The sequence below is a fragment of the Ciconia boyciana genome, chromosome 2, assembly GCF_034638445.1.
Source record: "Ciconia boyciana chromosome 2, ASM3463844v1, whole genome shotgun sequence".
NCBI lineage: Eukaryota > Metazoa > Chordata > Aves > Ciconiiformes > Ciconiidae > Ciconia > Ciconia boyciana.
The window spans coordinates 138,209,578-138,225,710 of NC_132935.1; the positions used below are offsets into that span (position 1 = coordinate 138,209,578).

Here is a 16,133-nt window from a genome sequence, read left to right on the forward strand (position 1 = left end):
ACAGCGCTGGGCTATTTGTGTTTCTCCTCATCCCTGTTTCTCTCTGTCTCTCACTCTCTCCAGCTGGTGTAAATGACTGCTGCTGCCTCCCAGAGCAAGATAACCTGCTCAGTCAGCTGGAGCCCCCTGCGGACAGCTGTCTCGCTTTTAGCTGATGGAAAACTGCTACTAGCCGCTGAATGGAAGAGTGTGGAGCAGCAACCATACTAGCAGCAGCAGCAGCAGCAGCCGCCACCGCCGCTGCAGCAGCAGCAGCAGCAAGAGCGAGTGAGGACTCTATTGTTCCCTGGTGTTAAACAGTTTTTCCTTTTCAACTGCCATGCACAATAGCAGGAGGGAGGTTTCCAGTCCCCTTCTCCCCGTGAAGAAATTCTGAAGAGGGGAATATTATTTGAAGAAGGTTTCGTGGTCGTGCTGCGGGTTTTGGAGGCGGCAGCAGGCTGCTGGAGGCATGGGGTTGAGTGAGGGGAGCGCTGCTTTCTGCCGTGGTCCGGGGGCTTCCACCGTGCCAGCCCGGTGCGTGGGAGCTCTTGTGCTTCTGCTGCTGGGCATCTGGGACGCTCGTGCACAAAGTGAATTTCAAACTTCGTCGGTGTATTTGTGGAAGACCGGTAAGTAAGGATGCTATGGTAGCACCACAGCAGCGTATTTATATTTTGTTGTAAGTAATAACCTTTTTGTGTGCTTTGTGTGTGTGGAGAGAGAAAGTTAAATCTAAATTACTAATGTTTACTTGCAGGATTATAGGGAAAAAAAAATAAAATAGGTCACCTTCCAGGATTCCACCAGCCAAACAAATATGGCAAAACCCACATTTGTGGCTCTGTGGCACTCTTACTGGGATCTCTCATGTATTTTCTGTGTCTTCTGAGGTTTTTCATTTTGTTTAGTAGCTCTGTGTTGTATGTAAGTAGCAAAGGTCAGAGCATTAGTGCCTGTCCACAATGGGAAGGAACATTTGTTACAATTGGAGTCAGCAACGTTAACAGTGTTCTAAAAATATTGACTTTTCACAAAGAAAGACGTAATTTAGCATGTCTAATCTTTGTGCTCTGTGCTGACATGTCATATATTCAGCGTGGTAACTGATGGGGAGTTGGGTTTGTTAAATTTAAGTTTGCACGGTATATAGGACACGTGAAAGCTAATGATGGATTAGGTGAAATAATCCAAGTGATGCCAGATCTCATAACCAAAGAGCCAAAGGCAAATAGGCTATGTGGATGCAGCACCACACTAGACAGATAATTTCCTCTACTTTGATACTAATGAGTTACGTGTCTGTTTTAAAGATTGCATAGTCATAATAGTGTTCCAACCTTAACTTGGCATTAAAAATCAGTGGGGAATTTTCCTGTGTCTATTAATCTATTGCATTAATTCAGAACTTCAGCTGTGATTAATATGTGCATTTTAGTTGTCTAATACTGTTTTAGTTCCTATGTAAGTAGAGTCAAAGTCTCCTTTAGGAAATTTAAAAATTTCAAGCTAGTAGATATTTCACATTGGCTTTGGCAGTTGCTTTATTCCCTGTACGTTGCCAGGAATTAAACAATCCAAAAAGTAGTAGTTTTGTTTAAAAACTGCTTTTCCATTAAAGGATAATATAGTAGTAAGAGAGAGTGCAAATTAATAATTTGTCTGAAAAACAACTTTGAGAAGACAGTCTTTTTCCTGGATGGAGGGCCCCAGCCTTCTGCCACAGAAGCAGATCAATTTACAATTACAGTGATATCCTGAATTTTTTAAGAGGCTCCATCTATCCAGCAGCTCAGGGAGGAGATTAAAAGGAAATTCATTTAAACAAGAAGACAAGCTTTCCGATAACACTAGAAAGAGAAATCTGAAGAAGGGAAAATCCTTTGCAACTTTCACTTCCGACTGAAAGATGGGCCACACAATGACAGTGACCCTTTTTTTCTCTTTTGAACCATTGACAAATTCAAAACACAGTTTTCAGTTCCATTACAGATTTGTAAATGTTCAGCACACACTGAAAAAGAGATAAAATACATGCACAGGTTTATGCAAAAGCACAGTAATAATATAGCATTTTCATAAAGCATTTTACATTTAGCCTAAGTTGCTAGGCATCAGTAGAATAAACTCTTCAGCATTTTGTTATGCCTCCATTTAACTGTTTTATGGATTGTATTTAAAAATGTTAAAATAGTAACATAGGTTGCTAATAATAACAACTGCAGTTAACTAATACTTAGGAACATGCACTGTCAGTTTGCTGTGGACTTAACTCTGCTTACTTTGCATATAGTACACGTGCTCTGAAGTCATGCCAGTTAAACCAGCAAGAAGGAAACTGGGTTGGCTTTTGTTTTCTCCCCCTTTTCTCCCTTCCTGGCAAAGACCGCTGCTAAACTTTTGTATAGAACAGGTATGATCTAGTTACTTGCCTGATGAAGAGCTGGTTCTTCCCTTCTTTTTTTCTGTGACCTCTCTCCTCTGTTTTGCCTGCAATAAGGAATAGGATAAGCATGTTCACGGTATGGTTTTTAATATAATAACATCAGCGATTTGATGATAACATGATGAAAAACAAGTCAGAGTGGCTCTTTTCAAACAATGAATAGCAAGACGCAGTGAATAAGGTAGTGTATCTTTGGTTGGCTTCCAATTAAATCTTCGCACACTTTTTCTTAGCTGTTTATTGAGTTTTGCTGTTTTCCCCCTCCTCTTTGTGGGAGGTTCTAGAAAGTGAACTATGAGAATCACTGGTCACTAATCTGAAGGGCTATCTAGTATGGGGTGTATAAAGTTCAGCTAAAGTATCAGAGGGAATAATAAAACTGAAGGTAGTGAGCTCATCCAACTCAGATGATATTTTGCTTTTCCTCCTGTGAAGGAAATGGGTCAGGGGAATGTGTGACTAAGACTGTATGTCTAGGAAATCAGCTTGATTATATGCCTTTTGGGACCTGTTATGTCCATTTTTTGAGAAACATGCTGGTTTTGTATTGAATTTAGTCTGGCATCAACTTTTGTAAGTGCTGTTCATGACTTGCATGTGTCTGGGTTTTATTTCTAAAGATTTTTTAAAATAATGTCTTGGTGTATGCTACTCCATGTCTTCTATACTGGTTTACTGCATTGTGTTTTTTAAGGATGCCTGCAGGGGTTATGAGGTTTGAGTTGAGGTATTCTTTCTCCTATAAAATAACAATTGTGATATCTGGTATAGTTTCTTTTTTTTTTTTTACGGGTTGGTATTTTGTTTTATGGGGTTTGGGTTTTTTTGTTGTTTGGGGGGGAGGGGTGGGGGGGGTGGGAGCATTCTTCTAATTCAAATTTCAACTGTTTACTTCCAGCCTATGAAAACCTCTCAGGGATCATGACTTTTCCTGTCTATTACCGTCCTTCTGTCTACTACCATAGAAATCGGAGGTGTTTGTAACACTCAGGTTAACCATTTTGGGTTTTAATTATCTTTGATTCAGCATGGACAATGTTATGAACAACCTGCTTTGGGCAGGGAGATTGAACTAAATGACCTCCAGAGGTCCCTTCTAATCTCCACCATCCTGTGATATGGATGCCATCACTAAGCCATTTCTACTTCTCCAACTGAAACTGCTTTGAAGTTTTGGCTTTTGTAACTTTTTTTGATCTCTTGTGAGAATGGGTATTTGCATATTTCTGCTGCTATTATGGTGTGTTTAATGGACCTTCAGTGTTTTGAATGTCATTTAGATGAACATAGCTGATCATAGTTACTAGTCTTTAAACTAGGTTTCTCACCAAACACTCTCATTCCATACCATGCAGACCTGGTGTATGCATTTTTTTCAGATACAAAAACACAGCTGGTTCATTTTGTGTGGTCACTGGGAAAGCCATCTTGTTTCTTTAACATAAACTAAAGCAAAGTCTCCATCGGTGCAGAATACCTGGCTCTTCACAGCACAGTGATGAAACAGCTAGATTCCAAGAGTTGAGTCATGGTGTCTGTCTGCTTGATGATTTGAGGTAGAGAACAACAGTTTTTGGCAACTCAGAGAACAGCAGTTGTGGTATTAAGGGGTGGTGATTCCACTGATATGAGGCAGACAGATACTGCAGAGCATTGGACTTTTGAAGTTGAAATAATTTTTGAATTACTTGTTTTGTTCATCAGTAATTGCCCTTCTCTGAGTCTGCTGATTTCATTTGCAATAAAGAGTTGTTTGGTTCAGGTTCTACACTGCTGCATTGAACTTCTGTGAGTTCCTCAAATATTTTAAATTTCATTCATATTCTACCTTAACTATTACAAAGCCTTATTGAATTGTTTCTTTATATGCACAAAAAAAAAATATGTGCCTCAATTCAGTAAAAAACTGCTTGTGTTAACTTTTGTTAAATGTTATTGTCCACTTTCTTTTATTTTTAAAGTGAAATTTTAATATTCAAGAACAGCTTATAATCTTGTTTAGCCCACCATAGGCTAAGATTTTGATGTAAGTTTTGCAGTGAACAATGTGAGGACTGCTGATTCCTAAATAAAAAGTGCCATACAATTACCACTCTTCCAAAACAAGAGGATGCATATTTTTCTTAGTCTGTCATTTCATGATGCAGGCCATATGTATACCATTTCTCTACACAACTGGCCAGGCGTAGGCATTTCTTGCCACATCAGAACTCTCCTTTACTTCTTTCTACTCTGTGCTTCATTTGTTTTCATTAAATCAACCAACACGGTGATCTGTGATGTGCTGTCAGTGTTGGATGCAATTCCTGCCTACAGTTACTCATATGATTATGGAGGAGCTGCACAAAATCAGCAAGGTTCGATCACACTGTAAAATTGCTTCTTCTGACAGGTTGAAGTAATGCATGTTACACTCTTGAAGTGGAAGATGCAGCATTGGATTGGTATCTCTGGAACAAAAAAAGTCATAAGAAAAAAGCCGGGAGGCAGTGCCTTTACCATCATTATCTGTTTTAAAGACTATTGATTAGATCTCAGATAGTATAGATCAGTATAGCTCAGCTGAATTATTTGAGCTATCTGCAATTGCGTGCTACCAAGACTTGGTCTACTGTATAACAATTGGCAGTTGGATGTTTTCCCCTTGTTTTTAACAAAGGTAGAACTTGAAATAGACTTTCTGTAGGCAACAGTGCCTTTTTAAAATTAAAGAGAAAAAGTCTTTGTTTCCTGAAGAGAACGCTTAAGTATCTATATTGTTATGCTTATGTTGTGGCTCAGTATGTGAGAATTGGTCCTTAGATAATACCATGCTCAACGTTTGAGGCAGTGGAGAATCAGAGGAAAGGCGATAATATGGGTGTGAGAAACATACAGAAGATCCCATGTACTCTTGGGTAGTGGAGGCCCTGAGTGAAATCAGTGTGCCAAGTGGTTTCCAGTGGGACCCGTGGGGTGTTGCAAGCTCTGCAGCCTGAGAGCTCTCCCTAGCCTCTTCCTGAGCTTTTGTGATTTTCCCTTGTTCCATTGTCTTGGGAAGAGGACTGCACAAGGGACTCCTATTTCGCCTGAAGAGCCTCTGAACAAATGTTTTTTGCTGTTTCAAGGTGTTACTGTGGGATCTTGTAACGAAATCGTGCTTCTTCACTGCTTGATATGGACTAGGGTCTCAACTCCGCCCCTGCCCCCCCACCTCCCCATGATTTTTAACCTCTTGGCTTCCCACTTACCAACGGAGTAGAACAAACACAACCTCTGTACCATCTCATCCTTGTCAGGTTTTACAATTTTCACACGTTCCAAGGCCCAAATCTATTTTAAAAAGAGTTTGATGCCACAAGTGGAATTGGAGAGAGGAAGGTTTCCAACACTTTGTCTGAAATTCCTCTTCTAACGCCTTTGGTGGCTAACAAACATAAAATCACTGAATAAAATGTCTTTATTTTATTTTCCTTATATATATGCCTAGGACTGTCCTTATTTTCACAAGACTGAATGCTCCTGTCTCTTATTAATGCCTGAGGAGGGCAGGAGTCCTTCCTAGGACCGGCAGGCCAGCAGGCATTTCAAAATGTGCCTAAATACACACTGACAGGAATGATCACAAGGGAAGAGGGAGAGAGAAAAATTACCTAACCAGCCCTCTGATTAAAGCACTTACCTTTCAAGGGTTGTGTCAGCTTGTTTGTTGAAGCTGTTCCATCATATAGCAGAAAATTCCCCATTTGTTTCAGTATCCCCCCCCCCCCCCCAAAACCAGAGTAAAGAATTTTTGCAGTAATCGCAACTTGAGACTGGAGACAGATAAGCCTATGTCAGTAAATAGAAAACTCCCGATTTTAAAGAGATTATGAAGAAATGATCTGAAGAGGCAGATTAGATGTGAAGACCTAGGGCAAATGCTAAATGAGAAAAGATGTTGTAACTTGAGGCCTGACTATCAGGAAGGGAATTCACGTATGATGAAAGAGGGCAATGAGGACTTCTTCAAGGGAAAATAGAGCTCTAGTTATGGCGTGGTGAACTTGAGCTGGTACCTACACATCCTTGAGGAGGAAGAGAGGGAGAGGTCAGGATTTTTAAACTGTCAATGTAAAACTGTCAGGATTAATCTTTTTGATTCTCAGGTATTCAGTTACAGAGTAAGATAAAAGGAATATTAGTAAAAGCTGAATTTCATCAGCTTTTCAAAGAATAAAAACTATTCAAGCAAAATGTGCTAAAGATGCTTTACTGTTACCTTACTGATTTGAAATATAAATGATCCTCCAGGACTGAACATGGTTAAGTGTTGGTTACATACGCCCTGCAGAAATTCATATTAATTAGAGTTAGAATGTATCACTTCTATTGCATTCTGTAATGTGCGTCTAAGCAACCACACTGTTTACTGCCTGTCTCCCAGTTAAATCTGACTTTTATGTAGTCAAATGGGGCTTGTGTATCTATGACTTGAATAAGGAAATATTAATTTTCATTAGGCATGTTCATCACCCTTGCTCTTTGCCCTCATTTATCCTTTCAGATTTTTTATTCAACAAAAATTGTACAAGGCAAGTATGCAAAACCCTTTGATTTAATGCAAAAGGGTTTTAGTGCAGTCTGGCAACAAGATATTTGGCAGAGATGCAGAAAATGGTTGCTTTAAGGAAACTATTTATAAATGTTTTTTAGTAATCTGTCCTTATTTAACAAAATCAGAGTAAATATTTAAATGTTTGGAGAAAAATTTTGTGCTGCTGAACAGAAAAATTTGGAGAAAAATTTTTTCTTATGTAGTTACTTTGCCATGTCTGAGATAGGAAAATAGAAAAAAGTGTGGCTGATATTATAAGCCTCTAGTTAAGATAAACAAGTAATATACTCTGGGCTAATGGTTGACTTCACTTGTAGGATAGCATTTTGAACCTGTCAGAGAAGTGGAAAATGGTAGTTGATCATGTTGTACTGATGGCTGAGAACGTCTGGATTGTTTTTTAGCAAGTGCCCTGGAGTGCTTATGCTAACTGGATCAGCTGAATCCCACAGTTTATAGGGAAGCGGGAATAAGAGAATACCTCAAAAGCTCTGGATTGTTTTGTTCTGTAGGCCGGGTGCTCCAGTGTTGGATTAATTCAGTTTATTAATATCTTATAGGCTAGGGTTTACCTTTTACAGTTCCCAGCTCCACTTGATGTTGATGTCTCTTTTTTTTCTTTTTTATCTTGTTGATCCACTCAGTTGTTCAGGTGTCAGAAGCGTGTTTTTAACACAGTAACTCCAGGTTTAATAGAAAGCCCAATTCCCAAAATATAAATCATAGAATGCTTTGGATTGGAAAGGACCTTTACAGGTCATCTATTCTTTAACTAGATCAGGTTGCTCAGAGCCCCATCCAACCCGACCTTGAATGTTTGCAGGGATGGGGCCTCCACTGCCTCTCTGGGCAACCTGTTCCAGTGCCTCACCACCCTCATTGTAAAAAATTTCTTTCTTAAATCCAGTCTAAATCTGCCCTCCCTTAGTTTAAAACCATTGCTCCTTGTCCTGTCTCAACAAGCCTTGCTAAAAAGTCTGTCCCTGTCTTTCCTATAGGCCCCCTTTAAGTACTGGGAGGCTGCTATAAGGTCTCCCCGCAGCCTGCTCTTCTCCAGGCTGAACAACCCCAACTCTCTCAGCCTGTCCTTGTAGGAGAGGTGCTCCAGCCCTTGGATCATTTTCGTGGCCCTCCTCTGGGCCAGTAAAGGCTAGTATTTTCAAAGACAAGTAGTAATCGATATTTTGAGGTAATATTTGCCATGGTATAAATTAAATTACACATTAAACTACATACTGTAGCTGAGAAAGTAATTTCTGAGGTTTAGGACACTACGTATATTTATTCTGTTTATTGATGATCCTTTCCTGCATTCACAACTTTCTTCATTATATATGTCTTTTTTCTTTTCTTATATTCCTCTGTGATCTGTTTTCTGTCTGTAAACAAGGCCTCTTCATGTAACGGGGCTGGGAGACCCTTTTCTGGATGTATGTCCAGTCAGAAATCTCTTCTTAGTCTAGCGAAGCTGAAAAAAAGTGGTGGGTTCCTTCAGTGGGTAAAGATCTATTTAAATTAAGACTGATGGAAGTTGAAGATCTGGTTCTTTGGTGTGGAGCCTCAGAGGAGGCAATGGGCTGGCAGAGCCTACAGTTGGAGACAACAGCAGCATTAAGTTGGGATTTTATTTATGGATTTCTTCTTTCTTTTTATGTCTATTTCTGTCTAGTAAGGCAGTAAAAATATATGGAGTTACTAAAATAGTGGAAGAATTAGATGAGAGAAACATATCTAGAAACCCTAAAAAATGATATTATTTGGTAAAAGTTTTCCTAAATGATCACAATTAAAATAACTGTATTGTATTGGATATTAAATCTCAGTCAAACAAAACTTAATGTAAGCAGTTTTGCTACCACTAGCACAAATTAATCTCCCCTAGAAATCTCATTATTTACCACTTTCATATGAATGCTGTACAGTGTTAAACATGTCAGTGTCTGGGATTTCACACAAAATCCAACTGACATTTATTGTAGCAGTCAGCACATTCTCAGCATTAATTAGCACTGTGCATTTTGGTGTGCCTGACATTGCTGGAAGTGTAGACCACAGTAGCTGTGTTTTTTGAATTAACTTTCTGTATTTAGTGAACATTGCCAGGATTGTTTTGGTGGTTTTATGTCTGTGGAATAGAGAAGAAAAATCTGGAGTATTTGCATGGAATCAGGGAAGGAGTGGCATTAGATGCAGCCCTGAGTGGCCCAAGTGGAGGTTTCTTGGGTGATCCCTAGTGAATGGTGTTGCTGGAAACACAGCAAGCTTTCAAATATCCAAATACCGGTAAGAGTTTTCCATAGGTATTTTGAGAGAGAGGGAGAGAGATAATAAGTAACTGTTTTTTGTATACTGTTTATATTGCATGAAGTGAGTTTGAGGATATTAATTGGAAGTGGTTTCTGATGTAATGAGACATACTTAAACATTTTAAAGATTGATGACATCTGCTAATCCAATGAGAAATTTCTTAATGAGGTACGTTATTACTTTCTACCTCCTGTATTATGCAAAATGAAATGTTTATATTAGTGAACAATAATATAACTCTCCCTATGTGTGCTGGGGAATAGCTGTTTTACCACTAAGCCATTAGAGAAATAAAGAATAGAACAGAGAGAGATTGTTTTATAATGACTTGTGTTTGTACAGTGCCTAGCACGATTGAATTCTCTTCAGTTGCTGGTGTTCCTATGTACCACAGCTTTATACAAAATGACATAATTAAGACTTGTTAAAGATGCTGTTTACAAAGATACATTATTAACATTCTAAAAAAACATTCAAATAATTTCAAGTGCCAAAACCAGTTCAAATAGCTGATATCAAGATGCCATACTAGAGGATAGTAGAGGAGAAAATTATTTTCATAGGAAAACAGTGTTACAAAAAACCTTGGAAGCAGGATTGTCTGTGTAATAGTTCCAAAATGCGTTGTTGGGAGAAAATATCTTCAGTAGTAAGAGGAATGTTTTTAAATGTTACTTAGCATTTCTGCATTCACAGATTTGGCAGTCATCCCTTCTTCTATTTGCATGTAGCAAAACTCTTGTTTTGAATTTGATATGAATGTGCTTGATTATCCTGAAAGATCACTTGTGTTATGTAAAGTTTTGCTTGTTTTGCAGTTTTCTACTGAGTGGTTGAATCAAGTGTACATTGTGACGAATTTTGTCCCGTTTTATTCTGCTTTACTTGATTTGCTTGTGATTTGTGGTCAAAATAATGCCCTGATTGGGGAAGAGGTGGAGGAAGAGGGTAAAAGCCATTAGTAACAGTAAGACTGCTACATCTTGCAACAGGGAACATCAAACCTTTTTTTTTTTTTTTTTTTTTTTAAAAAAAAGCTGTTATAAGCCGGTAAAGAGGCTGGATCCTGAATCCAGTCTCAGCTCTGCAAGTGGTTTGCAGTGGTGACGCTGGGAATCTGTTTCCTGTTCTGTAAAGTGATGTTTATGTGTGAGTATAGTTTTCTGTAGCTCTCTGTGCAAAAACAAAACAGAAGAAACTTTGGTACTTGTGATTTTTGATGTAGTTATCATACAGTTCCCAAGAAACCAACGCTTTAGCACACTTGTAGTACTTGCCATATGCAAGCAAAAATGGATGCAATGGAAGAGACTAGGACATTCGGGAAATAGGAAGAAAGAAGTTAACATGAGTGGAGAATACAAACATGAAAAGCATGGGGCAAGCAACCAGCAGCTATTTTCTGTTGAATACAAATATTTAAAATAAATTGTCAGATTGAAAAAGTCAGGGGGCTGAGAGAAGGCAGCGATTGCTTGATGAACAGATTTGGAAATTTTTTAACTGACATGAGTTTTCTAATGAATCTATCTGGAAGCTGGTTTTGTACGACATCTCCAACAATACATATACCTGTGTGTGCATGCTTGCATGTGTGATATGTATGTGGTGGTCTGAAAACATTACTGAACAATGCTGTGTGGATCCAATGGCACTACCTTAAAAAACATATAACAGTAGGTTACCTAGGTCTTCAGTGTCTGACTAAAACAGTAGCACAGCTTGAATTTGTGGTCACATCTAATAACAGAAGTGTATTTTTTTTAAATACCACTAATTTATTTTAAGAAATTCCAGCTTCGCTGCTGCTGCTTAGCTTGCTATTTTTAAGAGGCATACTTTGAAGGCTGTCATTGAAACCACTTTTTTTTGGTAACCCTAAGTAAAATCCACAGTCAGCATTGCTTTTTAGACAGCAGCATTGGAAAGACCAACTCATTCCTGTAGGACATGCTTGGTGCCATGCAGAAGATAATGAAAGGAAGAGGAGGGAGAGTGATAAAGCGACTGAGCGTGCAAGGAAGATTTGTAGTCTTTGACTTGACGTGGATGAATGACTTGTGGCTCTCCATATTTCAACTTGATATATGAATGTCAACACCTTGGGAATAGTTTGGGTACCTGAACCATAAAGCTAGGAAATTCAGGTTATTTTCTATACGTACTTCCATGTCTTTGTAGGGAGCTGCAGGAGAGTCGATGGGCTGTGCTGCACAAAAGTGAGTTCTCTGAAACTCTGCAAAGTGCGTACCATGACAGATTTGTATAGGTGATTTACATATTTACTAGCAATAAATATTTCATTTTTCCACTATGTGTTTAATATGCTTTAAAAGCTTTATGCAATACATCAAGATGATGGGTATATGTACTAATTATAATTGAGTCTTGGTTATTTTGTCATAGTACAGATTTAAGCTATTCTATCAGATGTACTACCAATTATATGTGATGGAAGTAACTCTAAATTTATGATTTTGTAATATGGATATAAGACAACTTGGGTTTTGAGATAACGTCATTTTTGTCTTTTTCTTATCCTAACTCTGCAAGAAGTTCATATTATTGCTCTGAGGATGTTATGTAGTAAATACCTTCCCTTGAAAACACTGAATTTGCTAGGTTACAGTGCTTCAAAGTTTGTCCTGAACAGTATACTGCTTAGTTTCTCTCTTAACCCAAAAGTATTAGTCTTTAAGGATCAGGGTCCAAAAGCTAAAATTAGGTAGTAAAGATTTTACCTTTTGGATGCAGAAGTAGGTTTTTCCAAAATAGGTATGTTTTTTTGAAGCCTCACATATAAAGGGACATTGCTGATTAGAAATGAAGTAATAATTCAGTGAACTAAAAATTACTGCCATGTAACCAGAAAAAAGTCTCTCAAAATGACAAAATATATTGCTTACATAATGTATTCATAACTCTCATTTAAGAAATAGAAAATAGATGTGGTCATATCAATGAGAAATCTTTCATATTGGACTAGAAACAGATGAAACAGTGAACCTGTGTCTCTGAGAGTAAATTATATATTGTTACTGTTCATATATAGATGCTAGTTTGGGTGTAAGCCATTGTAAGAAAGATGATAGTAGATAATTTGTTTCTAAAGTCACTTATGTATCTCTCACAAAGGTTGTATATATATCTTCTGAACTAATAACCTTGCTGTTTTAGTAAATTAAAGGCAATCTTCAATATATGCCCATAGCTTTCTAAATATATTGTTTTCTCAGCAAGTAAAACACGGTTATCCAGAAAATGTATTATTATTATACTATGAATGGAATCCAGACTGTATATAATCCCCTGAGAGTGATGAGTACCACTCCTAGAGGCAGGCATTCATTAACAAAATATGGATTTAAGGAGAACTTGAGATTAAGAAAAGGTGCAACTTTAATTAAAGATAAAATATTAAAAGGAAGAGCAAAAAATGAATTTTCAGTCTTGTGATGCCTATATTAGTTGCTAATGCAACTAATTTTTCAATTTCTTTTCAGTTTAAGACCTTCATCACCTGTTATGTAAGTGTTACCAGAGAGAGTTATTTTGGAAGGGAAAGACAAAATATATTAAAAAGCCATAAAACAAAGATGCCCTGCTTTCTGTATAATGAATCAGGTAATATATTGCCTTTTTGTTAGCTTTTTTTTAATTAAAAGTATTTAAAAAGAAACAAGTTATCATTGGCTAAGGCTTAATAAATCTTCAGAATGTTATCAAAGCAGTTTAACCTAGACAGGGAAAACAGATTAATGAATAGCACATCTGGGGGGAAAAAAAAACCTAACCAAACAAACATAAAAATTGGAGTGTGGAACATCAAAGATAGCATGGCAATTAAAAAAAAAAAAAAGATTTACTTTGTGTTATATCACTTCACCTGTGTCTGGAGCTAACAGGCAGAGACTTCATCTAAGTTGCTGCAGTTGGTTATAACCAAGAAGTCCATTTGAAGTAGTAGTGTTGCTTTTGGTTTTGAATTTTTAAAGTAAAGATGAAGAAGGCTCCCTGAAGATAGAAACTCATTAAGGAAGCCAAGGGCTTTTTGGAGAATATGTTCTGTTCAGGGTGGTTTTTTGTTCCCCACTTTGTATGTCTCAGACACACTGCAGCTTCTAATGAAAAAATAATGCGGTTCGTTAATGTGGAAAAACTTCTGAAAGTAGCTACGTTCTCACAGTATTCTGGGAATTAGTTTGATCATAATTGGTTGGATCCCAATATTAAAAAGCACTGTAATGAAAAAAGGAAATGCTCAAACTATGATAGTTTGCTGCTTCTGATGAAAAATTTAATGAGGCTGAATAATTGCCCATTCTTTCTTCTTTCTTCCTAATCTGCCATGTCTTTCCCAAGCTCTGATTTACATTTATTGTAAATATCTTAAGCAGTAGGATTTCTATCCCTGTAATTGAAAGACTACACTAGTGTCTGTGTCGCATCATTTTATAGCTAGTTTGCCTTTTTCTGTAACCCTTTTCCCCTTCATGACTAGATTACTCAAGAAGAGTATTTGTCAGGTGTCATGCCCCTCGGCTATCACTTAGCTGAACTGCGCTTAGTGAACGCTAATCTTTCTTGATAAATCAACCCATTAGTGTTGCACCAAGCAGCACAGTATCTGCCATTTACATAATGGTTACTGTAGTTGGTTTAATGTGACTTTTATCTTCTAACTTCAGGTTGAGAATTACTTCTTCTGAGATGTGATCATTGCCCAAATACATACACTTTCCAGTTACTGAGTTGGCTGTTAATAACTTAATTAACAAAGTTACGAAGCACATGGAAGTTGGGATTTTTCATGGGGAATCTATTTTAAGAAAAAAACAAAACAAAAAACCAAAAAACCCCACCCCAAAACGAGACACACACACAAACAGAAAAGCCACAAAACCACATTATTTGAGTGGAGGGCCTTTTCTTCTGATAACTAAGTTGCCACAGAGTGATATGGTATCAGTTTGATACGATGCGCACTGTTTTCTTAAATATTTTGAATTCTAGGTGCAGTGCATATAGTCAGATGAGAAATGCAGCATTCAGACTAGACTAGTTCTTTAAAATGCAGTATGTTTTTGTATAGGCAGGTTTTCATGAGTTTTCAAATCTATCATCTATGATTTTTTTCTTTTTGTGGTGTGGTGTGTGGTTTTTTTTTTTTTTTGTAGAGATGATAGTTTTTATGCCCCCATCCCAGTTTCTCACATGACTTGTATTAGGTCTTCCATATCATACCCCTTTTCTGCCTCAGTGGGTAATGGATGCTGTATAAGATGTTTGTCTTCATGACCTGGGTCTGTATTAGCGGCCTGTTCAATTACTGCTCAGTATTCTGGAGAAGAAACACGTGCTCTTACTGCCATAGGCCCCGATCTGCAACAAGAAATAGTGGCTCACCTTTTTGTGATGTTGTATTAATGCACTTCCAAAGAGAAAAATGAGACACACACACAGAGTCTTATTTATCTCATGCTGTCAACATCTAAGAATTTTTATCAAAGATGAATTGAAATTAGAAGACAAAGCCTGAACCATTTTGGTGCTTTTTGTTAATGATGTTCTAGATCTGTAAGTTACAAACCCTGAATATCAGTCACACCATGATGGTGATGCAAAACTTGATTTTAATATTCAGCTGCACTCCATAGAGACATTTGGTGCTTCAGAAGACATTTGCTGCTGTTTCTTTAGAGCCTGCGGCCTCGAAGATGACCTGGAATGCCAGATTAGGAAATGGATAAAGCCGTCAGTGGTTTGCTGTGCTCTGCTTCCCAGGCTATGAGCCACCTGGTCACATGTAGTGCTCATGAGACCATCAAATATGTGACATTAAATGATCACACCTTTTTCTTCACTTCATAAGAAGGTGAGAAACTTTCTGTGTAAGCTTAATAAGCAAAATATGACACACATCTACACAATCTCTTAACAGGAATTTTTGCTTTTTTCCTAATTCCATTTCATTTAATAGTTCTGTGAGTTTTCCCTTTTTATCATGGTCAAGAGAGAGGCAAATCTGAATCTTTCTAGCAGGATGTTTAGTGCAAATGTATTCTCTCACTATATGGATTGTAATAACAGTGTATTTTTGTGGGATTTTTTCCATTGAGAAAATATAAGGTTGGACCCAGAAATTTTATGCATTTAGCTCCTGTGACCTTAAACACCACACAGCCATTTGCTCACTCCCCCTCCGGTGTGATGGGGGAGAGAATTGGGAAAAAGGTAAAACTCGTGGGTTGAGATAAAAAAGACAATTTAATAGGACAGAAAAGGAAGGGGAAATAATAATAATAATGATAATAAAAGAATATACAAAACAAGTGATGCACAATGCAATTGCTCACCACCCACTGACTGATGCCCAGCCAGTTCCTGAGCAGTGGCTGCGCCCTCCCCCAGCCAACTCCCCCCCCCCATGTTTTTTTGTTCAGCATGACGTCGTATGGTACGGAATATCCTTTTGGCTAGTTTAAGTCAGTTGTCCTGGCTGTGTCCTCTCCCAGCTTCTTGTACACCTCCAGCCTCTTCACTGGCAGGGTGGTATGAGAAGCTGAAAAGTCCTTGACTTAGTGTAACCACTGCTCAGCAACAGCTAAAACATCAGGTTGTTATCAACATTTTTCTCATCTTAAATCCAAAGCACAGCACTCTACCATCTACTAGGAAGAAAATTAACTCTATCCCAGCCGAAACCAGGACAGTAACACTTCAAGTGCTCAACGTCAATTCTGGAATGTAAGAATCATGAGGTAGAAAAGCCAGCAGTATTTTGCCTCAACATAATTCTTAGGTGTTTATAGATAAGATATTTAA

At 37.9% G+C, this 16,133-nt stretch overlaps 1 protein-coding gene across 1 annotated transcript in view; it reads left to right on the forward strand.

Moving 5' to 3' along the window:
* Positions 1–358: 358 nt before the first annotated feature.
* THSD7A (thrombospondin type 1 domain containing 7A) overlaps positions 359–16,133 on the forward strand; it is a 214,159-nt gene continuing 198,384 nt past the window's right edge. The window contains exon 1 of the mRNA XM_072851481.1: positions 359–611. Within this exon, the coding sequence (XP_072707582.1) occupies positions 452–611 (160 nt within the window). The 5' untranslated portion in view covers positions 359–451. The remainder of the gene's footprint in view (positions 612–16,133) is intronic.